This window comes from Notolabrus celidotus, chromosome 1 (genome assembly GCF_009762535.1).
Source record: "Notolabrus celidotus isolate fNotCel1 chromosome 1, fNotCel1.pri, whole genome shotgun sequence".
In the NCBI taxonomy this organism is placed as follows: domain Eukaryota; kingdom Metazoa; phylum Chordata; class Actinopteri; order Labriformes; family Labridae; genus Notolabrus; species Notolabrus celidotus.
In genome coordinates this window covers 5,937,816-5,964,427 of record NC_048272.1, presented here as the reverse complement: position 1 = coordinate 5,964,427, position 26,612 = coordinate 5,937,816, and the positions used below count along the sequence as shown (strand labels likewise).

General features: G+C 39.5%; 1 protein-coding gene across 1 annotated transcript in view; it reads left to right on the top strand.

Annotated features, from left to right (window-relative positions):
* Window positions 1–11,522: 11,522 nt before the first annotated feature.
* Window positions 11,523–26,612, top strand: part of col7a1 (collagen, type VII, alpha 1) — a 76,631-nt gene continuing 61,541 nt past the window's right edge. Inside the window, exons 1-12 of the mRNA XM_034698528.1 lie at window positions 11,523–11,880; window positions 20,045–20,117; window positions 20,476–20,656; window positions 20,771–20,927; window positions 21,028–21,121; window positions 21,242–21,400; window positions 21,534–21,691; window positions 22,826–22,955; window positions 23,037–23,156; window positions 24,475–24,630; window positions 25,986–26,105; window positions 26,208–26,357. Of these exons, the coding sequence (XP_034554419.1) occupies window positions 20,048–20,117; window positions 20,476–20,656; window positions 20,771–20,927; window positions 21,028–21,121; window positions 21,242–21,400; window positions 21,534–21,691; window positions 22,826–22,955; window positions 23,037–23,156; window positions 24,475–24,630; window positions 25,986–26,105; window positions 26,208–26,357 (1,495 nt within the window). The 5' untranslated portion in view covers window positions 11,523–11,880; window positions 20,045–20,047. The remainder of the gene's footprint in view (window positions 11,881–20,044; window positions 20,118–20,475; window positions 20,657–20,770; window positions 20,928–21,027; window positions 21,122–21,241; window positions 21,401–21,533; window positions 21,692–22,825; window positions 22,956–23,036; window positions 23,157–24,474; window positions 24,631–25,985; window positions 26,106–26,207; window positions 26,358–26,612) is intronic.

The window sequence follows — 26,612 nt, the reverse complement described above, 5'->3', positions numbered from 1 at the left end:
CACAGTACATGTTAGCATTCATGGTTCCCTCAATGAACTGTAGCTCCCCAGTGCTGGCAGCACTCATGAAGCCTCAGACCATGTACTCCTCACCTGGTTGCCGCCACCCGTGCTTGACACCATTTGAACCAAATAAGTTTATCTGGGTCTCATCAGACCACAATACATGGTTCCAGTAATCCATGTCCTTAGTCTGCTTGTCTTTAGCAAACTGTTTGCAGGTTTTTTCTGCATCATCTTTAGAAGAAATGTGAGGGGTGTACTCACTTTTGAGATACTGTATTAGTTGTAATGGATAATGATCTTGTTTACTGATGATAATGATACTATGTGACCTAAATGGACAAAAATGTTTATGGAAATCAATCAGCAGTGACCAGCTGACTTTTCCTCCAAAAGACAGACATGTAATTAGAGCTGCTGATGTGTATCTTAGACAAAAAAAGCTCTTAGTATCAGTCAGCGGTATTTGAAGGTCAATCCTAACTTTAAGGTCACTTAGCCCTGTTATGAGTTATGGGACAGCTTGAAAGTGGTATTATCATTAAAAGAGAAAGAGTTAAACAGGAACACGCCCATATGTGAAAGTCTTTTGTTCCTAAAAATATATATATTTTTTGAAATGTTTATAATAGATACAATTTCACAATGATGATGATTTTATTCTTCAACAGACACCAAAGGCTCAGAGACAAAAGGAAACAGTGGTGCACTAAACACTGTTAATTTCCATCTCTTTATTTTAGGATATAAAAGAACCCTCACATTTATCTAATTGTGAGGTTTTGCCTGTTAATCATCGAAAACCTGTCAGATCTTCCAGCCAATAATAATGCTGTATCCTTCACTGCTATTACTGAGGAAATGAACCACGCCAAAGTGATGAGTCATCAAAGACAATACCATGTGCCATTGTCAGTCTGTTCAGACATGTTAGGACTCTGTTTTTAGAAACTCTGTATCAACATCGGCTGCAGCTTCAGTATGAACCTCACGCTGTTTCCATTGTAGGTCAATGGGGGCACATTGGTAGACACAGAGCTCTGAAAATCACTTTGTCATCATACAGGAAATGTAGGCAGCCAAAAGGTTGAAGCATTGATCTTTGAGACATTCTGTTAGAGGAGAGCACACTTTCCAATATCTTGTCAGTGTTTTGAGAAAACAAAGGGCTGACAAAAAGTAAAGAAAAAAGCTTAGAGGCATGTTTTGTTTTGTAAACAGATTAATTTTTATTATGCCAAAGTGGAATCTCTCTTCAGTTTATTGTTAAATATTGAGACATATATTTGATCTTTTTTTAAATTTAATTCAGTAGTATTGGACATGAATACTTGTCATTTCTGACAGGATGCGACTCTACCTCAAAGTTTTCTTTGTATCAATAAATTAATATCTATTTGATTTCTGAAGCTTTAATGTTGAGACTTTTTTCCTAATGTATTTGGTGTTTGTAGAAATTTGAGATTAGACTTGGGGGCGGAGTATGATGATATAAAATGACGTGTTGTGAAGCTGTGTTTACACAGGCCTTATGCCAAGAGATTAACAACTACTAAAGAATCACCTCACCTGCTTCAGTCAGATCCAGGTGTGAGGTACTTCCATTTCCAGAAGGTCACATTTAAAAAAAACTAGTCTAAAAAGTTGAGCAATATTTGACTTGGAATTATGCATGCTTTTCTTCATTTATAAAACATATTTTTATGTTTGAATGTTCAGGAAGTTATAAATGTTTTAAATTTAACTTTTAAACATATTGTTTTAAAAGCAAACATTATTCCAGCAGGGGTTTTAACATCAACTAGGCTCTGTATGACTTACAATGACAATATATCTTGCTAAACAGCATAAAAGAAGCTTAACAACAACAATTAAAGCCCCTTATGGGTTCAACTTAAGAAACTTGCAGATGGTTGTATCTAAAAAAGCACAAAAAGAAATTCACAACCCGTACATTCTCTGACTGAACCATTTTCCAACAATGTCAAGAATGTCCTGATACCTTTCTTTTGGGAAATGAATCAGGTTTTAATTAAAGCTCTATATTTAGCACCTATCTTTGTGCTGAACAGCAACATGTTTGAATGAGTCAGCCACAATTTTTTCCTTTTCTGTTACTCATTTACATAATGTACTCAATATTCTATTGTTTTTTTTTTGCCACATGTGTACTGTTTTAATATCCATGCGTGCAGGATGAGTGCAAATATGTAGCCATGCTTACATCATGCTGACCACAGAAGACAGAACAATCTGTTATAGCTTCCTCTCAGCTGTTTCTGGTTTGATGTCTGATATATGAGGCATGTTAACACTCAGTGGTCTCTCCTATGTTCCTTTAAATTTAATATATTGAAAGAGTCCGATCTTCAAAAAAAGCGTTACAGGTAACTTTTTTTTGCAGTTTAAATTAGAGAACTGGAAGTGGTTAAAATCATGCTTTAGGGAATATGCTTATTTGCCATCTTGCCAAGAGTGAGACTGAAACCACTTACACATCTGTCTGCAAAGAATAAAGGTACCACCTGCAGCAAGCTAGCTTAGTTTAGCTTTAAGGCTGGGAACTGGCTTGACTCACAATCTCATATGCTTACAGACTCAACACAGCAAAGCTCACTAAATAACACATTTCCAACAGCTGTTCAAACTTTAATTAAGACCATGCATTACACAATGTTTTGAACAGAATCTATAACTTCCTGGGGTCTCTGCTGGTGACTGGTCAGCCTTAAACCACAAATTTAAAGTTTCGTTCTCTCCATATAAATTAAGAGTAATACTACAGTATCCTCCATATTGTTTACTGATGCTATTGGAAACTAACACCTTTGCCACATTGCCAACAGGAAGTTGTGAAATCATATGTGAATGTACTGTACACCTTTTCACAGGTCGATTGTGATCATGTTGTTCCTGGTGTTTCTCATGCTATTCAAAATTAAGTTCAGTTGTTAGGGGGTTTTGACCAGGGGTGCAGCTCACTCGGCTGGAGGTGAAGCTTCCACAAAAACTCTTCCCCCTGGTGGCTGGTTGCAGTATAGGTCAAAAAATCTGTCTCCCCCATTCATTTGAATGGGTCTGCAGTCATACTTTAAAAATTAAATACACATTGTACGAATGTTTCTCACATCCGTATGCTGTGTTGATATGTAGTTATTATTGGACTGTTTTGTGTTCAAGGCCTCTTTTTTCTGAAAAGTTTATTTTTCGTTAGTTACCAGAGGTTAAAAAACAGGGTTTCACTTCCGGATTCACTTTCATTGACAGCTGCTGTAGAGGGAAACTCCATAGGACCTCGTGACGCTACGCTGTAGGGTGGAGCTCGTTACCATGGCAACACAGAAATTACTGTGGCAACCACAGAAATTCTCTTCTGCGCAGACTCTGGCTGCACAATGGCTGCGCATTGGAACAGGGTTTTTTGGGCTCAAAACCGTACAATGGGAAAAGGTGGAGCAACGCTTTCCATTTTATATTGTCTATAGTTTGACCAATCAGAGTCAAGTATCTTACATAGACGGTGATTTGTACAAAAGCCTGGCAATACCTGTTATATTTTATTGCAACAGAGACGGTAGTTCTTGACCAGGAGCTTAAGATTTTACACTTTGGGTTTTAAAACATCATGAGTAAGGCTTTTAGGGTAAAACATAGTAGCGAAATCTATGAACTAAGACTTAATTATATGACTGCTCTGTGATAAAAGAAATAAACCAAATTGTTGGAAACCAGTATTTTTAGAGTTAAGAAAACTCCACTCCCACTTTTGCTTCTGAACTTTGCACTACTGACACAGTTAGGACTTATTTATACTGTGAAATTTGAATTTGTAAAAGAATGTAAAAGCCCTCTAGTTAATGTCACATAGTAGCTCATGCCTTACACGTCCATGATCTACCCCACCCCTGCCCCTCAGCCCTTCGCCCACTGTATGCAGTGGGTGGAGCAATTTTCAGACCTGGGGGGGAAGTTACCCTTTCTTGAAACACTGAGACTTCACATTAACTTGGCTCAACTGAATGAAGTGAAAAGGGCAGTTTGTGCATTTTCATTCTAACTCAGTTATTTTCATCATGGCACTTTCTCTCATAACACTCCTCCATCAAGTCAAAACGTCAGTTTCTAATTGGCCGTCAGGGCTAGCACTTAGAGTTAATCCATTTAGATTTGTAACTTTAAACACCTGCTTCTCCTTTTTGTTAATTTCAAAACCCAACTTCATGGCTGAAATATCCTAAATTGCTGAAACATTTTGAAGTTCTGTACAAACACAAAACTACTGTTATAGCTGTCCTCAGCCATCCCCACTAAAGCAGCTCGTACCCAATCTACTTTGGTGGAGATTTGCACCTATTGTGTAATCAGCTGGTTATTTTTAATGCTCATCTTAAATAATTCTCACCATTTTCTCCTTTAACAAAATCTTATATTCCATGTTAAACTTCAGTTACATTACCACTCTACTTTCCCTTATCGTAATGACAGGTTACTGTAATGGAGGTCAGAGCAGGTCACAGTGTTATTTGTCACCTGGACAGGTGGTATTTGAACTAAGGGCTGCAGGCAAAAGACTGTGGCTGTTCAGCCTACTCCACTCTTGCGCTGCCTGAGCTGTGAATTCCTGTCTCTTGATGAGGTAAACCAGCAGAAGTACAGCCATGGTCAGAAACAAGTGCTTCTGAAGGAAAGATGTATGCAAACACACGCTCAAGACCATCAGCATAAAGATTTAAAATGTGAGTTGAGATTTTTTTTTTTGCCAAGCCATTACAGGGAGGTAGGTGTGGTAATTTACAACAAAAAACAACAACTTTTATTCACTCCCTGCATTGAAAATATTTATGAGTTGTTAAAAAAGTGTAATAAATAACATGATGTTTTAATCAGAAAACATGATCTACATATATACAGAATAAAATCAGCAAAGACATAAGAGGTTTCACTTTGGATCTTTCACATGTGGGAGGTTCCTTAGAGGAGCTTCAAAAAAATCTTTAAATCTTTAAAAAATGAAAAAAATAAAAATTAATTCATGGGAAAAAAATCTGTACTGACATCATCAAGCTACCTGCTTAACAGAGAATAAGGACTGTTATTATAGTTGTTTTAGGAAGGAATTTTAAAATAAATGATTCCAAGTAAGTGATATTTAATTAGGGGTTTATAATATTATCAATAGTAACTACTAAATTACTAATTGTGACAAATGTAGGATTGAGAGAAATTATGATTTAAACGATCCAACTCCAACCCTCAAAGAAAAAAAAACATGTTCTCACCTGTTTATGGACAGCAGCTTGCCAATTGTCTGTTTTCACTAAAACAAGCCAGACTTTATGCCTGCTCATCTTTTTTTCTACATTTGGTTTTCTGGGTCTTATCGCCCGCCTCTACAGAATAAACTATTGCCCTGGGAGCAAAGTGCTAGCAAATTATGACAGAAATTGCTCAGTGATGGAATTAAGATGTTATATAGTTTTTTCCCCCAACATGATGTTCTGGCTACACATCCATGAAATACTGCTCAATGATCTTCAACTTTTTTGAGCAGGTTTGCAAGCTGGTTTTAATCAAGACTCTCTCTTTTTCACATTTACATAATCAAATTCTTTTAGTGGAATACCATGAAAATGATCAGCATAACTGCAGTCTAGAAACATGCTTTAGAGCCAATCCATCGAAACAGTCGGGATAGGCTGACTGTCAAACATGAGCAGTAGGACACGGCCATAGGATTCCAGCAGGAATTCACAAACTCCCCTTCCTAACCTTTAGGCTCTTTCATGTTTTAGCCTGGTTATGATTAAGAGAGGGCGATGTCACATACTGCCATGTGAAGAAGAAGATTTGAAGGTGGTAAATTGTGCGCAAAGTGCAAATTGAAGAAGTTTAAACCACAAGTCATCTTGTCTCTATTGTCCCTAACCAACACAGAGTGAAAAGGCACTGTCAGGAGAACATAGTTTCTGGTGCTGGAATGTGTTTTTATTAGTGCAGCATGGTTACGGGTTCAGTTTTGTTGGCTGGTTCAAAAGATCCAGAGCTGCACAACACATCTGCCTCGCACAGATCTTTAAACCTCAGCCTGCCTGCCTGTTTAAACCAGTCTCTGTCTCCGAATGTACAGTGACGCTGAACTGTTACTCACTTTTTCATAATATCCATCTAAACAGCATAGTGTGTGCCTCCATATGTGTGATTGACAAAATCAGTCACACGTATCACTTCCACATGGGATCAGTTTCACTTCTGCCATACAGAACACATGGAGTTCATGAACATGTTCCAATGGAAGATGAAAATTTGCGTGTTAATCTTAATGCTTCACTTAGAAGAGTCTTGTGGCAACATGTTTAATTTCATGATAAAGCTTTGACACAAGGATTTCATCTTGTGCTGGCCTGAAGGAGCTTTATAAACAGTCTGTAACATTTAAACCTGAGATGAATCAAACTCATAATCACTTAGCAGCACGGAGTAGCATAATGCTATATGACAATATATAAAATAGAACACACTGCAGACCAAACTCAAGAACCTATGCACATTCAGGCAGTGAAGAGCAGCACTACACATAGTTTACCTGAAGAAAACGCAGAAAGACACTGATAGAGATATAATTGCTATCACAGTACCAGCTGTGTCAGTAGAACAGGGTTGTGCAGGTATTGCTATGGCAACAATAAAAAGCACTCTAATTAACAGTAACAGTAACAGTAGGAAGCTGCACAGCAAAAACGGCAGTCTATTTTGTGTTCATATAAATTACAGAGGAGGAGATGAGAGAGGATGTTGGGGTGACAGTTGTTGGCAGCAAGGTAGCAAAAGTAAGGTGTGTCCTTTGTCTGACTGTAGTAGACTATTAATTATTATATAGAACAATATGTGCCATATATTATGATGAACAGACTTTAAGTAACAGAAAAGTTAGTTGATGTTTATCAGTGATAATGCTTACTAAGTTCATCTATATTTAGCATTTTAAGTTATTTTGGTAGTAAGCACTTCAAATATGATTCACTTGTGGTTGGTGAGAATCTTAGTGGGTTTGATGGTACAGTTAGTAACCAAAGTGTTGCACAAGACAAAATTTTGACCCTATCATGACACTAAATTATAAAAGGCACATTTAAATTCACCATCAAACCAATATGAATGAATCCAGGTAATATTTGCGCTCATATCAAACTCAAAACCATGACTGCCAGGGGAACTGGCGTACTGACACACTGGGATCCTATCTCACCCACTCCCCCCCCCAACCCTGTCATCACTTATTTTAACTCTACCTGTCCCATTGAAAGTTACTAACCATAGACCTTTCTGAAGTCCCTGAGCTCCATTGTCTTGTAGGTTCCTCTGAGCTGCCAAATAGGCATCCTGCTGCTGTGGACGTTCCAGACTTCAGCTGATACGGATGTGCTGGACTCCAGCGACAACAGCTACTACAACTCATCACTATCACCGCTCTCTCTCTCTCTTGTTCTCCTCTATCCCTCTTTCCACACCCAACTCGATTGAGGCAGATGGCTGTCTAACATGAGTCTGGTTCTGCTAGAGGTTTCTGCCTGTTAAAAGGAAGTTTTTCCTTGCTGCTGTAACTAGCTAAATACTGCGAGGTGCAATGCTCATGGTGGATTAAGGTGGGTCTGCTTTGGTGTTGGGTCTCTGTAGTGCCAGGGGAGGAGAAGGATAATATCTTTTAACTTTTGGGGATACTCTTTAAAACTAGATGGGACTGTTTACATGTGCTAACACCACTTGGTGTCCTCTGACCATGATGGGGTGGATTTCTTTACTGAGGGAACCCCACTGGTCGTGTTCAGTACTATCCATAAAAACTTCACAACCCTCTCTTGACAGTACTGGAACCTACAGTTATAGAAAACCCATGGATTGTGGTTTAATGCACGGGAAACATCTCCTTTCATGTGCCTCTTCATCCTCCTTTCTTGGTTGCCAGGGTTTACTTCAAAGAAACGCTAATCTAAGATTGTAAAGTAACCCCTTAACCTCCCAAGCTTTCCTCTCCCGATCAGTGTGGTTACTCTTCCAATTTAACATGACAAAGGCCAACGGCAAGACACAAAGTTAATCCAGAGAAGATCGAGGTTCAATGCTTATCAGCTATGTGATGTTTGTACTTCATGGACTTGGTAAATAAAATAAATAAAATAAATATAATTGCATCCTGTCTTACAGTCAAAGGTACAGAACAGAGCCATCATAAACATGGTCATTAAGAATCTTCTTATTCACCATATTCACATGGTGACCAGTTTCTTCTAACTTTAGGCTGAAGTTAAGCTTGAATGTGTCATGATGTCTCACTAGCATGCCGTGTAGAAGGTTTGAGATCCATACATTCACCATTCTTGAAAACTTGGGTGATCATGGGGCATATGTTAAAACTGTATATTTGATTACCTGATCTAACCAAGAGTTAAGTCACAACAGCAGTTTTGTACATTAGCTATGTAATATATACCTTAGCTAGCTAACTTTACTGTTGGCTAGCAATGTTAACATTTCCTACACTATTAGTACCCAACAGTAGTATTAGCTAGGAGACTGAATGAGAATATTGCAGTAGCTGATGAATTATTCAATATGTTATTTTTAACTCCAAATACAACTTGTTGTCCCTCCAGATTATCTATTTTCTTTTAACTTACTGATAAGGATATTGAGATAAGATAATCATATGTCAACTTCCCTATATTAATCGCAGACATAGTCTCATTATGACATACAATATTTGTGCTTACCCTATAGTGTGTACTATAGTGTGTAACATCATAAGAAAATGGCAACTTTGTTACTATGCTATATTGAGGAGTTTAACAACACCCTGTATAATTTCAGTACCCCAATTTAAAATACTATATAATACTCTTTACATCTACCTGGAAAACAAAGTCAGGTATGTGACCAAGGCCTTTCACCGCACTCCAGAATTTAACTTTTAAACATAATGTGTCACAGATAAAGTTCCCCTGCAACTTATGCACTGTCATCACAGAAGAAAAAATATTTTAAAATGTTACAGCCATTTAAGTGACTAACTGCACTAGGTCATACCCATAGAATGTATAAAATATGGACGTAGTATTCGTGACGTCACCCATCTGTTTCTGAAGCGCTGTTTTGAGGCCAATCGTTGGCGGGAACCATATTGCTGCTGTTGAGCGATTGTGACGTAAAGACGCAGGCTTTGAGCTTCCTAGCCCACAGCTAGCTACAACCTCCAATCTAAAAATATGAGTCCAATGCGGAAGTGTTAAAAGCTGCAGTTCATCGAGGATCGGCTTGAGGCTGGCTCCGGAAGTATCGGAAGTCACATACAGAAACCACATACACATGAATGGGAAAAAGCTGATCTTTACAGCAGAAATAAACATGTTTACAGCCTGGTACAAAAGACGAGTGTAGTCTGGATAGCTCATTTCTCGATGTGCTCTCACTGTGAAGGCGTTGAATTTTTTTCTAACACGGCAATTTCGAAGATATTGAGATTACTAGTCTTCCAATGAGAATGGGGGAGATGGATTTTTTGACCTATACTGCAGCCAGCCACCAGGGGGCAGACGCTTTGCTGAAAGCTTCACCTCCAGCCAGGCGAGCTGAACCCCTGGTTTGGACACAGCTAATGGCAAGTTACTCTACGCCCCTGAGAGAGTGTGAAAGATTATTTTGGCGTGCTGTGTTCATTAAATTAAATGAATGACTATTAGGCGACAGTTAAATATCATCACTTTATCCCTCATTTCGGGAACATATTCCTGATATGGAGGTGTCTCCAATAATCGCAGACATTCTTTAATCCTGAGCTGTCAGATCAGGTGGTCCTTGTCCTCCTCCGGTTTCCTTCCTTCTTTTCTGTTCTGCTAGTTGTTTTTTTTGCGTACACTGTAATACCATACATTCTTTTCTTAACCTGAGCCACGGTGCGAACCTCAGGAGACACAGCATTAACAGCCTCAGTAAGAAACCCAGGCTTCATTTATTTTTGTCATGGTGACTCCTCCTGCTGATACGCTTAAGAAAAGTGTTGGTTTTCTTGCCTCAAACTCCTCAACAATCACCTCTATTTCTGCCAAGGTGAAATTCAGCATCTTGATGCACCGAACAGATGTCCTTATATGAATGAATTGGGGTGTTGTAGTATGCTGATTGCAGGTTGCGGGCACGCGCCTGTCAATTTAGAATGATTCTGATTCACTAATATACGCACGGTGGTGAGAACAAAATTGGCTGGTACGCACGTGTCATGAATCCGACGGTGACTTTGTGTAAGCACTTATTTTATGCGCAGAGTAAGGACATTTCTACACATTTATTAGTGAATGAGGCCCAATATCTTCGAAATTGCCGCATTAGAAAAAAATCCACCCCCCCATAGAGTGCCGATTGAGAAATGAGCTATCCAGACTACACTCGTCTTTTGTACCAGGCTGTAAACATGTTTATTTCTGCTATAAAGATCGGCTTTTTTGAATTGGTGTGTATGAGATTTCTGGTACTTCCGGAGCCAGCCTCAAGTGGATCCTCGATGAAGTGCAGTTTTTAGCACTTCCACATTGAACTCATATTTTTAGACTGGAGGTTGCTGCTTGGTCTTACCAACAGACTGTATAAAATATGGACATAGTATCCGTGATGTCACCCATTTGTTCCTGAGAGCCGTTTTGAAGCCAATCGACGGCAGCAGCCATATTGGAAATGCAGAACTCAACCAGGCAGAGTGTGATGTAGTGTGAGCCTCTTAGCCAACAGCTATGTGTTCCCGACCGGGGGTCACGTCAGTCATGTCCTTATTTGGGCAAAAACTCAAAATCTTAATATCTTCTGAACTGTCACGTTTGAAAAAAATTCACCCACCGTACAGTGTGTGCCATTAGAGAGATTAGCTACGTAGGGCCAAGCCGTTTTTTGAACCAGGCTGTAAACATGTTTATTAATGCTGCAAAGATCGGCTTTTTCCCATTCATGTCTATGTGGTTTCCGGTGTTTTTGCAGCCAGCCTCAAGTGGATTCTCAATGAACTGCAGTTTATAACACTTCTGAATGGGCTTCATAGTTTGAGACCAGAGTGTGTGGTTGCCGCTTGGTCATACCACACACAGTACTAGCTATAGTCAATTTTCATGTGCGTCACTTCAGGTTCATGTAGCTGACAGTTGACATAATTATTTTTGCATGCATGTTTTAAGATTGCATTATTGCAACTGAAAAGCTTATGAAACAAATGTATGAAATGTTTAATGATCTCTCAAAAATGTGCATATTTTGTTTAACTTGGATCATTGTTAGGTAACTTGTTTCAGGATCAAGATCCCTCTGCAAACTTTGAGTGAAGAGGCTTTACTCAACTCCTTGCCTAAGGTTGACTGTATACAAAAAGTTGTGTTAAAATATAAAATGTTCGTGAAATCGTTTGACCCTGAGTGCCCTGCTTTACCTGGAAAAGTCACGGAAATATTAGGCTCATGTTTCTGCTCCACTTGGTTACACTGGTTTCTTGCTGACAGGAGCAGGGAGGGAGGCACAGAGAATGAGGTAGGGAAAAAAAGAGAAAGGGAGAGTTTAGGACTCCCCTTCAGGCATCCGAACAAGTCTGGACTGTTCTGCTGCTGCTTGTGTTCAGCCCACGCTTTGCAACGCTGCCTCGGGAATCAGAAATATCGTTCACAACCTTGACAGTCTCCTGCAGGGATGCACCGATACAAGTTCTGTTATTGAGCAACAGTTCATCATTGTGGAGTTACCTTGGTGTTGTTTTCTGAAGCTGCGACATCGGTAACTGGGAATACACTAACGACTGCCTGTCCAGACACTGCACGGAGAGATAAAGCTGGATATGCCACAGGTGGAAAGGTGAGGAGCATCAGGCTGTTTGCCCGGTACACGGAGCAGAGACTCCCAGGTATGGTGAGTCAGAGGCGGGAAGGATGAGGGTCTGTGCCGGGCTGTGTGGGAGCTCTCATGTGCATCAATGTAAGGTATTTTAAGGGAATAGCCTACTGCTGTTTGGGAGCGAAGTTGTGCAAAATTTGCAGAGGCTGCACTTGAGAATTAAATGTTACAGGGACTTATAGCTTAATGTTCTGTCTGTGATATCACTCATGGATGGATGAATATTCATTTACATGGCAAACATGCTGGTGATATTATTTCCTATTGCCTGCTGTACATATTGAGTACTTATGTGAATACACAGCTCCCAAGTCTGTTACTTTCCCTGCAGAAAATAACTTGACATTGAACAAGACTGTGCACATCATTCATTGCCTCTTTTTCAACCTCACTGACATTTAATCCTCTTTATCACCTTTCCCATAGCTCTGTTTATCAGGCGATTCCTCTTGGTTATAACACATAAAAAAAAACATGTAACTCATTTTTCAATCAAAGAAAGTTTAACCCCCTCCAAAGCTTGACATAATACTAATTTGCCCTTTCAAACATTGCATGCATTAGTCTTCATCACAGTTGCACAATACAGCAGGGGTTTCAAAATCATGTTGACCTGAGCTGAACTCATTTGGTGATGGGGCACTACTCCTGCTACAATCCATGATGCTGCAAAGAGGAGGGGAATCTCATACGTCCGCTTCCTCCTCTGCCTTTGTGTCTTGATTTGTTTCCATAGTCTGTTCCACTCCCAAGGGCATCCATGTCTTTGCTGTGGTTAACCTCATGCAAGAGCAAGAAATCCCCCCAATAGTGACTCAAAAACCTGTATTAGCACTGATTAGACTTTTCCTCTCTGCCCCACCTTCATCCTCTCTCTTCCTTTCTCATCTTTTCATTCACTGCATTGTTGCAGACGTGCTTGGTTAAGTTACTGGCATGCCACAGTGGTTGAGGATTGTAGTCTGGACTGATCCCAAGTGTGTCGTCTGGAGGACTGATATTTGTTAGTGTTTGGTTTGATGTGTTTTTGATCCGGACATTCTTTGTCATCTTTGCTTGAGTTTTAGGAAGAGGACTTTTTTCATGCAGGGTTAAACTCAAAATGTTTTCATAAATCATGGGGATTTTAAAATCTTAGGGGATATATGTGTATTTGTATTGTTGCTGATGCCTGTGGCTCTTAACTTTGTTTATTTTGGATTAAAACAACTATAACCCAGGAGATATTGACTTTCCGTCTCAGTTCATTCAAGCCTTTGAATGAGAGGGATAACTCATTATTGGATGCAGCTCCCCTGATTTAGTCCATCTGGTGTTTGTTCTTAAGAATACAAAGCTTGTGAAATTCTTAAGAAAGCTTAGATCAGTAATTCTTTTGAAACTTGTTCCAACATAGGGTCAAAGATAGTTTTCAAGAGCTGCTGTTTTGTAGTACTTTTTTAAGATGAAGAAACAGCCGGGAAATCCATTTTGAGACTAAGTGAATTCTGTAGTTGACCTGAGGGGAGATGTCAAAGGTGAGAGGCTTAGTCTCCCTTGTTTTTGACCCCAAACAGCCTTGGAGTCAGACTCATCTATTCCTGTGACCAGCAGCTTGTGGCTTCACAGTACACAAAATCCTGGAGTGTGAGCAGATTTTAAGGGGACATGGTAATTTACTGTGACACCCCGCCCTCCTTTGACCCCTCCATTCCCTCGTCTACTTGTGTCACTCTCTGTCCCTGTATTGATGTTGTTCTGGGAACCTGGCTCTTACACAATCCTGCACTCTGTCACATTGTAGTGGCCTGTGGCCTACCACCCCCCTGGGAGAATGGCATCTCCACTGAACCACAGCCCTGTGATCCTGCCTGAGTGGAGCTTTCAGAGAGCTCAGACCAGACTCAGTACAGCCTCCAGCAGAAGCTCAGAGTCCTGATCTCTGGTTCTTCCTGTCCTTGGAAAGTCCTTGTCCTCACTGCCAGTGCTCTACTTAATTTTTTTCCCCACTTTAAGTGAGAAATTGATTGCTTCCTGTTGAGGCTTAGAGCAGCACTTAACCCCTGTCATTGACCTTTCGACTCTTTGTGTTTGGCTTGATTTCCAGGTTGCCTAGATTTGCGTGGTCATGACCATGCCAGTCACTTCATCTTTTTAAACAGCAGGTGTGAAGAGGGCAAAAAATATACATAAGAAAGACTTAATAAAAGAGAAGTTCAGAGGAAGTGGCATTGAACTCAACCATGAAGTAATATTCGTATCTCACTTTATGATTTTATACAACATGAGATAAAACAGACATGACGTGTAAACTTGCAGAGTAAGCTCTGTTCTGTCTTTGCAGCCTCCTTCTCACCAAATATACTGTTTGCCTCTGTTGCTACTTCTGATGCTGGCTCAGTGGGGGGGTCAGCGTTAGCCACCATTCAGCCTATGTGACTTTTACATACTAATGTATTAGCGTTCCCCACAATACCAAATTATTTCACCTGATATTGATTGTTCTTGCTTTCAAAACAGTCGCTACACACAGAGAGAACTGAGCTGTGCTGCCACCATAGACACCTGAAGCCTTTCTGCCACCACTTTTTTAAGGTTGATACATTGTGTGACATTAGCAAACAACAGTGCAGTGTAAATGGAGAATGAGGGCTATACGCCTAGCTGACACTAATGCTAACTCTGCTCTTTTCTAGTTGCACCTGAAAAAGTGTTACACCTGAAAAATCAGGGACATTCCTCACACAAAGTAAGAGATGCGCCCATTCTCTGTATTTGAAGAATTACTGATGTTAGTATCACATCCATGCAGGACTGGTATTTGACAGCCCATAGTTTAAGGGTATTTGTAGCAAACATTACCCAATATGCAAATACAGGTATCTGAAAATGTACCAGGAAAGATTAAAGGTATCTGAATAGCTTTACTAATGATTTGCAAATATGTCTCTACCGCATTGTTTGAAAATGCGGATTGGAAAAGCATCTAAATATAGACTAGAGTCTGTGGGTTTGTTGATAGAGGGGCAGGAAGTTTTAAACAAACTCTGTTCTTTGAATCTTTACCGCCACTTGTTTTAGCAGTCAGCTGTTTTTTTTTTATGACCCTTGAATTACTAATGCCTTTCAATTATAATTTGCTGAGATAGCCAACATGTAACGGCTCAGAATAGGTTTTACAGTGGGTACAAAGTGTGGGCTCAACACCTGGCATACATGTTGAAACCAGAAATAAACATTGTTTCATCAGATTCCTTACGAGGAAAAAATAACATAGAGGTAAGCAAGCTGGTGTGGTTTGTCATAAGCTAATTGTAAGTCATTTTATTTTATAGGTGGAAGTCTTAGAAGAAGTCTTAGAATCTTAAAAAGGGGGAAAGGGTATTACATTTGGAACATATTAAGCTTTATGTGTGTTCTGCGTGTTTGGGACAGAGAGCTCTGTAACAGTTGGGTTTGTAGACTCTTACGGAGGGAAGAAACATTTATGGGTAATTATGAGCTTTTGGCCTCCGGCTGTGTCTGAAAGTTTTCATTCTTGAACAAATTAAAAGAGAATAAGGCTAACAGATTCCCATGTCTATTTCCAGTCTTGCAGGCTTTTTCATGCAAGTACTTCAACATTGTGTGTATACTTACACCAAGTATGAAAGCACCCAAGCCATATTGTAGAAAGTCAGGAGTCCTCCTGTAACTTTTTGAATAAGATAGATAATGTTTTACAAACCCTGGACATTGCTTACAATATGCACATTTACTTTATCCAGTTAGATTGTAAGAAATTTCAGTTAGAAAACAACCACTGTTGAAACAATGTTGTAGTCAAAGTTGACAATTAGTTAAAAGTGAATGTTTTTTCACCGACTAGTCAAAGATAATGATTAAACATTTATAAACAGGACATATTTCACAGAGGAGTCTGCTTCTGTTGGGAGATTAATCACACAATGATGGATATTGAAGGTGATTTTTAAGTTGCATTTTATATTGCAGCTGAAATGATTGCTACCTGCCAGGTCACAATCAACTACATTGGCATCAAAGGGTTGTTCTGTTGAAGTAGTGAGTGCTTCCCAACCTAAGCGCCTGTGTGTGTGCAGTCCTTTTGCACTCTTCTTTAAAGAATGGTAAAAGCTGCTCCCTTTATGAGGACTCTCAACCTTCTTGTTAACATCACAAAGCCCAAAATGTGTTTGTGTGAAAAATATAGATTTGTCGAAATGACATCTTTGCATAAATGACATCTTAAATACAGCTGGAAAACTACTTTGGATAATTACTTTAACATTAAGCATTTCCATCCTTTTAATTAACAAATTATAAAAAATCTGCTTCTAACCAGTGGAAAACTGTTTGAGACTGGTTCTTGGATCTGAGTTCATCCCATTTTCAACCACATTTTTATGTTGCATTCCCAGTCAGTGCTCAGCGGGCAGATGACGCTAAGGTCACCTTAGCTAGGTTAAACATAAAGTTTGCTGGTATGCTATGCAGCTAGCTTGGCTCTGGCTATGATATTCCCAACATATGTCTAATTGTGCGGAGCAAGTAAACATGCTACAGCTTGTTTATATACTGTATTTCTTCTAAAAAGTATAAAAATGTTCCTGAGGTTTTCCAAGAGGAAAATTGTTGGCTAGGTGCAACAACTTAAAATTACAATTTTCCTTTAAACTGAAGTTTTTGTTTTCTAATTACACAAATCAAAGATGTGAAACTTTTGTTAGCCAGATTTAAAGATTGGGATAGGTTTATATATTACACATGGACAGAACCAGACTAGCTGTACCCCCCATGTTTCCAGTCTTAATGCTAGGCCAAGCTAATAGGCTGCTGTTTGTAACCTTAGAAAGGCATGAAAGTGAGGTGCCGATTTGGTTTAGCAGTTATAATGTACCCCCCATATACTGCAGCGGTTGTTTGGTCAACTCCCACCCTTGCATGTCCTCTCCCACTCTACACATTTCCTGTCTCTCTTCAGCTAAATTCCTTAAAAATGACAAAACAAAGTATGATGTAGGTATCAGCCCTCTCATCTTAGCATGAAAGCAAATACATACGTTTCCAAAATGTAAAGGACAACACACCCTATTCATCTTCAGGATGTTTAATTACTGTGCTGGAGGCTATTATAGCTGTAATAACCTTCATATACAACCTGAGAACCCTTTAATGTAGTTTCTTGTGTGTTGTGAATGTTATCGAGGCTGTCAGCATGTGTTAACTGCAGCTGTCTTTCATGTGGGCTGGTTCTGACGAAGGCACTCTGACTGTCTGGTTTAGGTCAGAGTTTCAAAATGCCAAGATATGAAAAGGACCATATTCCAGATGATGTTAATATTCCTTGCATTCCTATACTAGCTCAGAAAATTATCCCTGTCTGCTGTTGATCTCACTCATAGTATACATTTACACATACATATACTAAAGTGGTTTCTCGTGGTTTTGCTGCCAAAAAATGTTTACTTTAGCTACTTTAGCTCTACAGAGTAGATCAGAAGTTTGGTTCACTGGTCAACATCTGACAGCTATTTGCAGAAGCCACTGTGTTGTGCGTTACCTCGGTAAAAAGGTGAATGTTAATAGCAGTTGTCACAAAGAGAGACACCTCCCATTCAAAATAGAGATCTGTTGGAGATAAAGTTGCACTGGGATGAGCTGAGTGTGTTTGAAGTCTTCTGTTTCTAAATTTAAGATGTCACTGTTCTAAATAACTCATTCAGAACATTGTTGCACTCTCCATGTCTCAAACAACAGCAAAGGTCTGTTTCCTTTTTGCAGACTGGTACATGTTGTCCATAAGGTTCTGGCATCTGCATTCCAGACACACAGTAACCAAAGACAGACAGACAATCTGTGTGTTGGAGATGATTACAGTAGTGAAGTTTGAGGGTGTGTTGGGTCATACTTTGAAGATTGGCCTGAACTTCTTAACTACTGAAGAGGCAAGTTTGGCAAAAAGCCCTATGTTTATGTGTTCTTATGACAGCAAAGAGAACAGAGAGGAAGAGGAAACATGGATGAAACATTGTTTTGGTTTGTGTCTCTGCATATAGTTGAACCTGTGTGTAGGTGTACCAAATATGCCCTTATGTAGATATAAAGGGCTCATTTTGTGTTCACATACAGAACATTTGTTTTATATGCAGGTGATTTTCCACTCATTTAAACTATAGCATGTATGATACATGGACGTAGTCTCAATGACGTCACCCATTTGTTTCTGAAGCCTTTCATATTTTTCCATATTGGGAATGCTGACTTGCACCCAAGCATTCTGTCCAAAGAGCAAGAGACAAAGAGGCAGAGTTAAGGCGGGCCTTTAGCCTCCTTGCTTACAGCTAGCTTACCATCCTCTTATGCCTGGCACACATTACAGGATTCTTCAAACCTTCACACATTTAGAGACCACACACTTGATGACAACAAGAGACAGATCGCACAAGATCTCTCTCTTCTGATCTTATAGTGTGTGGTGCGCACTACGAAGCACAATCATTGAAATACAGTTGCAATATGTGAAATCTCATCTGCGTATCCAACGTTGTTTTTATGTTTTAAATGGTTTTTAAGTGGAGGAGGGGGAATTCCACTGCATACAGTAAACACTCCTTTCAGAGGTTGAACTGCTTGATTATGCATTCATCCCGTAAAGAAGATTTGAGAGGTGAATTAAAAATAAGTACTGGTAATGTAAATTGACACATAAACATAATTTTCTTTCACTTTCATGTGTCAGGTTGACAAAAGTGGACGAGGCTGAGTCCAGGGCTTACCCAGGATCTTGTATGAGGTTGTGCTGTTTGTGTTTGTGATGCTTACTGTGTGTTTTGTCTTCAGTGACTGTTAAAACAGTTTGTTTAAAAGGTTAATGTATCTTTGTCCGTCCAGTTAAAAGGAGTAAGTTTTGATCTTTCAATGACTTGTTTGTCTGATGTAAAGAAGGGTCACCAAATGAAGATGAGGGCTGCTGGAAATATGAGATATTCTGCTTATTTCTCACTAATACATCAGTTCATGTATTGAGGAGAGCCAGAAAGCACGAATGCATTCATCTGTATGAAATATTGGGGATTTCCCTCTTACACATCTCATTTGTCATAGACAGCCAGATTATTTGGAAATTACATTAATATGACAATAATTGACAACATAGGGCTGGTGGGTTGGAAAGGATGAGTTGTTGCACATAAAAGTTGTTTATTGTTTGTTTATGTGCACATGTTCTGGAGCCTGTACTTTTGCAAGTAATTTTGACACAGTTTCAATTTGAATAGAATGTATTAGTGATAATATTTTTTCCTGGCTTTGATGTGAACATCATGAGATCATCATCTAAAGGAATGCAATGCTTTGCATTATATTGAAGTTTGTAGCTTGTAATCACAAAAATTACATGATGTTTTGAACCAATAAATAAATCAGCACCAAGACAAACTTAGTGATTGCAATGTGGTGATAAGAATTTGAGGGACACCAGGAACATTTTCCAAATGGCATTAGCAAAATGTGTCTCATATGAGTTAAGGAATTGATTGTTTATAGTGCTGCTACAGGGCTAACAATGAGTGGACTTAAGCAAACTTTTGAGGCTTGACTGGTATAAAGAAAGAGACCTCATCAGTGGTTAGACAGACAGTAAAAACATGTTCAAAGCGATGAGACTGGCAGGCAGGATATCAAAGGTGGTAGGTGGGTCAGAGCAGGTATGGGCAGGAAGAATAGTTACAACCCCTAGGAAACATAAGTAGACCATCAGACAAATAACAGGGCTGAACTTACAACATATGCTGGGGAACAAAAGACTAATGAGATTCAGCTGAACAGGAAAGTGACAAGAGCATGCAACTAGCAGAGACAGGAAATTCAATGTGGATGAATGGTAATTAGCTGAAGGATGGCAGCATTTCTTCCACAAGGAGAGGGTTGCAACACAGAGACTAATGTGACCTGAAGACACAAGGAAAGGAAAAAGGAGAGAGGAGATGAGAAAGCGAACAAAAGCCAGGCCTTCATAAGTCTTCAAGCATATTTACTGAAGATGTTGTTTTTGTATATTTTTCATCAGCGTAATATCCCCACTGTGTAATTTTGAGTCAATTTTAATTTCTTAAACACATAATAAGCATATTTTTTTGGTTCACAGGTTATGAAGATGTGGAGTTGGGTATTCACTGCGACCATCCTCCTTTCCTCCATAAAACAGACTGAAGCTCAAGGTATACAAATAGGAAACTTTCCTCTAATTTTCTCATTTGTAGGCCCAAGAGTTCCCCTCATGTATTTATGTGTTTTAAATAAGACAAGGTAAGGCAAGTTTATCTAGATCACATACCAGCAACAAGGTGCTTCACACTAGACATCAAAACATCAAGACAAAGAGCAGACGGTTCATTAAGTCAAGAAAAGTAGTAAAACAAGCTGTTTAAAATCAAAGATAAGATCAAATGAAAACAGCCCAAACTAAAATACACTGTGACAGTTGAAAATGGAAACATAAAAGCTACCGTGCAGTTTTATACAGTCCATGTTTATTTCTATGTGCTCACATGTATCATCTATTACTTGTTCTTACAGGCAGGTGTAATAATGTTCAAGCAGCAGATATTGTCTTCCTGGTTGATGGCTCTTCCAGTATCGGCAGAGCTAACTTCCTGCAGGTCAAAGGCTTTATGGCTGGAATAGTAAAACCATTCGCCAGTGCTGTCGGCGAGAGAGGGATACGATTTGGGGCCATACAGTACAGTGACACCTCCAGGTGAATCACAGGATTAATATTCAGCCCTTTACTTTCCTGTACATGTACAGTAATAACAAAGAGTCACACTACAGATGCATGTTAAATTATGAATGCATATTTCTCTCTCTACAGAGTTGAATTTACTTTCACTACCTACCTGAATGGCACTGAGCTGGTCAACGCTGTGCAGAATCTGAACTATAAGGGTGGAAACACTCGTACTGGTGCTGGACTTAAGTTTGTGTCTGATAACTTCTTCAACCCTGCATCCAGTCGGGATGTCCAAAAGGTCTGAGGAGCAACAGCTTTCTGATGATTCAGGATTATTACATGACATATCTAACATGATCCCTTTTTGATCCGACCTGTGGTTTTTCTTTCATTTTTAGATTACTATCCTGATAACAGATGGGAAGTCACAGGACAGCGTGAAGGAGCCAGCACAGAAGCTGCGCAGTCAAGGAGTGCATGTTTTTGCGGTTGGTGGGTGTCTCCCCTGCAGTTTCTTCTTCTATATGACTCACAGCAGTTTTTGAAACTTTCTTATTAACCACTGTGATTTATTCTTTCTTACTCTGCCAATTTGTTTTGTAATTTTGCTAGGTATAAAGAGTGCAGACAGGACTGAGTTGGCTCAGATCTCCTCCCAGCCCAGCAGTGATTTCACCTCCTTTGTTGGAGACTTCAAACTGCTGAACACACTTCTTCCTCTTGTGAGCCCCCAAGTGTGCTCCAAAGCAGGGGGAGTGTATGCCAGTGATGGTGTGTTGGGCAAGCTTACTAACATCAATTCAAACCAGCACTAATATAAAACTGACTTTTATATCAAATTAAATGATCAGACTATAAACCTTCATTTAACTGAATCTATGTCAATGCTCTCCTCTTCTCTCAGAGGCTTTTACTGGCCCATCCAACATTCAGTTCACAAGCCAGACAAGTGATTCTCTGAGGTTTCGTTGGACTCAAGCAGGGGGACCAGTGAGTGGCTACGTGGTCCAGTATGTGCCCCTATCTGGCTTAGGTCAGCCCACAACCTCTGAACTGCGACAGGTGAGTCGACCCCTGCCTTCAAAATTGCAAACTTTTCCCTGATTAATATTGTGCACACAGTTGTCATAACCATCCATTTATCCTCCCCTTATTCTGAGCCGTGTCTCAGAGGTAGCAGACTAAGCAAACTGCCCCAAACATCCCTCCCCCCAGTAATGCTTTCCAGTTCATCCTGGGAGATTCCAAGGTTTCCCCATGCCAGATGGGATAATCTCTACAGCACATTCTGGGTCTTCCCCGGGGTCTCCTCCTGGATGGACTTGCCAAAAAGACCTCCAGAGGGAGGCACCCAGGTGGCATCCTTGTTAGATCCCTGAACCTGCTATTCCTTTCGATATGAAGGAGAAGCAGCTGCACTCCTTGCTCCCCTGGATGTCCAAGTTCTAAAGGCTCCATCTTTAAGGTCAAGCCCTGCCATAATTCTGCGGAGGCTCATTTCAGCCGCCTGCATATTCAATCTCATTCTTTCAGCTGCTACCAAAAAGCTCATGACTGTAGATGAGGATTGGAAAGCTCAGGCTTAGCTCTCTTCACCACACCCATCTGATACATCACTGACATTACTGCTTACTCTACAAGTCATGTCAACGTTATTCTGATGTGATCACAGTGAGCATTAATCTTTGACCCTTTAGCTCCTTCTTTCATAGCAGTATAGTGCAACAAAGCTAAGCATGAGGTTGTATTTTATGCAGCCTGACATTCCTATTTTGGGACTTACTGATTCTTTCTTTGGAATGCTAAATAATATGGAAGTCTTGTTATTGGTAAGTAGCCCAGGTGGTGACAGATACTCCTGACACATGACGACAAGCATGAATATGACCTAGATTGAAGTAGTGAATCACGATGTAAACAGCCAAAATCAGTCCTGCGTCTCCCAGAGAAACACTTACCTTCAATTCAGGCTGAGTATAAACATGTCTAATGGGTGGATCTTCATGTAGGTGCTATAGAGATTACATTTTGGCAGAGCAAAGAGTGAAATTCCCTTCTGTGTACCCTGGCAGACAAGATAAAGATTGAAGAATGCCACAGTTCAGCCATCTATCATTATGCTTCTGTTGTTGACTTTGCTAAAACTTGTTTCAGCCCTGGCTGTTTACAGAGATGACCTCTGCTTTGCACCTGCAGGAGACTCTACCTGCCAGCCAGAGGAACTTCATCGCACGAGAGCTGAGGTCAGGAACTGACTACCTGGTGACCGTTATTGCCCAATACCCTAACAGTGTGGGAGAGTCTGTTTCTGCCAAGCAAAGAACAAGTGAGTAAATGACTGCAAAAATGCCTCTGCCAAAACATAACCTCTCGTTCACCTGCAATGTTATATCTTCACCACATACAGGATCTCTGCCAGGGGTCTCAAGTCTACGTCTGGTCCAGGCAGGCTTCTTCTCTCTGTCTGTGGGCTGGGATCAGCCCTCCTCTCCTGTTCAGGGCTACAGACTCACCTATGGACCACGAGGTCAGGCAAACAAATGTGGCCCTCATGCACCTCCAAAACCTCTCACTCTTTCAAACCCCATAGATCTACATTTGAAATACATTGAGGGAAACAATAGGAAAAAAATTAAGGTCTGAAAAGATATAGGCTGAGGCTTTAGCTTAACCTACCTACGCTTTTAAAATGACAAGCCGTTTACAACTAGGTGTAACCTACGCAAGCACAAATCAAAATAAGCATTATGTTTCTAAGCATTTCATTTAAAAGACAAGCACAAAAAACAAACAACAAGAGTTTTAAAATGATGTTCCAATTCAGTCCAATATGTGTTTTTATTTTTATTTTTAATTGGAATCAGATATGTATTGTTTGTTACCATATTTCAACCAACATTGCAGAATTTAAAGTACATTTGTGACACCTCCTTTTGATCCAAGAAAAAATCTGACACTAAGTACTTTTCATGCAACGTCAACTGCTGACAGAGTTATCTGCACATACTCTTGGCAGGATGAAGGATTATAAAAGTGAAGGAGCAAAAGTGGCTACAGGAGTGAATAACAGTTAACCTGTTGGTAGCAAGTTTGAAACATGTCAAGAATGTATAGCATTTAAGACAGAGTACAGGAACATGAGCTTCTCTAACACCTTAACCCCCCAAGGCACTGACTGTCAGTGAGGATTTTTATTGCCCATTCATTAACTTAGATATCAAATACATTTTATCATCACCAGTATGTATGCAACATAGACGGTGAAAACTCTTACCAATGTCCCAGATCACAGGTTATTGTGCCGTTGTGATTTTAGAGACAGGGTGTGGCACTGATCTGTTAGAATGTCTGGGTGCTTATACCATGATTCAGGTGAGGAGAAAAGTGGCCCCCGAGGGCTGATATAAACACTCTCTGTTTTTGAACATGTGGCAGGAGTGCCAGTCTCACATGGAGCTTAAGTTAGAGTATTTAAATGAGGTCTGTGTATATCCTATAATGAAAGGTGGGATGTTTGTACCTGTTCCTTTGTCAGCCAGTCCTGGCAAGTGTGCACATATGACACAGATAACTCAATCACACAGAACGGATACTGACACACACGCAAGGAAAAGACATGCACACACACATTTATCTACAGCTGGCTTGAGGCCAAAAAGTTGAGAGTGACTAAACTTAATAAAGTGAAGACACATCCCATATGTTGTAGCTTGTTGTCAGCTAACTTGGCTTATGACACACTGTTAATATTCGGTATAAATTTGTGATTGCTATTGGTGAAATAATGAATCCCCTGCACACTCTCCATTATATTCACCTTTATATTTCTGTGGGTGGATGAACAGGTCAGCCAGCCCCTCAGCTGTTGGAGCAGTCTCTGTCTGCAGACTCCAACTCCATCACTCTGGAGTCCCTTCAACCCGACACAGAGTATGTCATCAGTCTCTACCCACTGTTCCCACGAAACTCTGCATCCCCGTCCATCCTCAACGCCCGCACATGTGAGTTCACCAAGTTGCTCTTAAATAATTTAATTTGTAGAGTTCAAGATTTCATTAGGATACATAATATGATACAGGTGTATGTTAGTATTAAAGCTCCTATAAGGATCTCTGTGTCATTTTTAGGAACCCCTGTTGACAGAGTGTTACCTTTTATTTCTTGCTGATCTTGTCTTGCACGTTTGTTTTTAGTGTTTTCTGATGAAAATCTCATCCAGCTTTCTTTTAATGTTTCTTTCTTTTTTTTTTTTATTATTTGCATTTTTCAAGATTATTACATACAGTTAGTCAAACGAACAAAAATGAAAAGAAAAAAAAACATGACAGCTGGATAAAGTAATATACAACAACCAATGATAATGATAATGATAATAATAATAATAATAATAATAATAATAATAATAATAATAATACAATGAAATACAAATAAAATAATAATAATTAATTTTCAATAAGCTTGCAAATTACATTGAAATTTAGAAATACATAGAATTTTGATTGATTTCTTACACTTGTAAAGTATGGTGATTTATTAGCATTATTAGTGTGAGTGACATCCAAGGGGCTTAATTCATAGTTAATTCAGCGAGTCGATACATATTTGAAAATAGATAAAGTGTGTACCTGTGTACAATTTATTGTTTATATTAAGTTTTGAAAAGAGGAGAGAAGCAAGTGTTAAAGATACAAAAATAAATAAATAGAGCATTTAATAAAATGAAGAACATGTACTACTGCCTACTTATTTCCCACTTATAACTAGTGAATCATTTGAAGCATTGCTACTTGTGCATCTCTCCCATTTCTCTCATCTTTTTTTAAAAACAAAGAGCTGATCTCTGATTTTCATCGTAATTTTTTCCATTCCATAGATTTCATTTACAAGGTCCTTCCATTTTGCCTTTACTAAACTGTCATTTTTCAGTTAATGTCTTGTAATTTGTTTCATTATTGCTGCTTAATGTTTCTTTCAATGTAAAACTCATTGTAAAAATTTGCTGTTGAAAGTGTAAAAAAATTCCTGTCTTTGCATTGACTTGTCTGACACTTAACCCTGGCAGAGGTTACAGACATTGAAAATAACATCAGAGAACAGATCAGTCCTGTAGCCAACTGTCTGGTTTACTTTTGTAGGTCACAAAGAGGAATCAGTATTAGTATCAGTATTAATTCAACTATATTTCACAATCAGTAAAAGCTCTTCAAAGGAGGTTAAAAAATTAAGTCTTTCTTAAAAAATTTATTACACAGATTATGTTCTCTTTATGTGTTGATACTGTCCCCTTGAATTAAGTTTCAGTATATTAAGCTAGTGTTTTTCAGAGTATGTGTGTTCATGTTTTTGCATGTGTCAGTGCGCCTTGAGGCAGTGCAGCAGTTATCAGTGGAGACAGAGTCAGAGGGCAGTGTTCGCTTGCGGTGGAGAGGCGTCAGCGGTGCGCGGGCGTACCGTCTGGTCTGGGGACCATTTACAGGTCAGATCAAAGCATCAAGATTCAAACAACATGTTGTATTTCACACTAAGCATTTACCAAAATAAAATTTGCAAACACATTATTTTTCTTGTTTGACAAAAGGACGAAATGTGGAGACCGTGGAGGTGGCTGGTGACAGCGAGTTCCATACTTTGTCCAGACTGCTGGCTGACACTGAATACATCGTGACTGTCATCCCACTGTATGAGGGCAACACAGAGGGGCCCGTGGCTACAGCCAGGTTCAAAATAGGTAGGTTTGGTTTGAGTAGTTCATCACAAAAACAACCATCTCTGTGCTTCCTGTTTTCTGTGTTCAGTACACCCCCCCCCCTAAAAACACACAGTTAAACCTTAAAAAAAAAGCTGTTAATTGACACAATTTATGATATGGAATTTTATCTTTGAGCCCCTTGATGTTATTTTGATTGTAGAAACAGTTGTAAATGAACAGTTTTCCAATGGGTGGTTCCATCTTGTGTGCCCTGCCCACTAAAGGGACAGAATG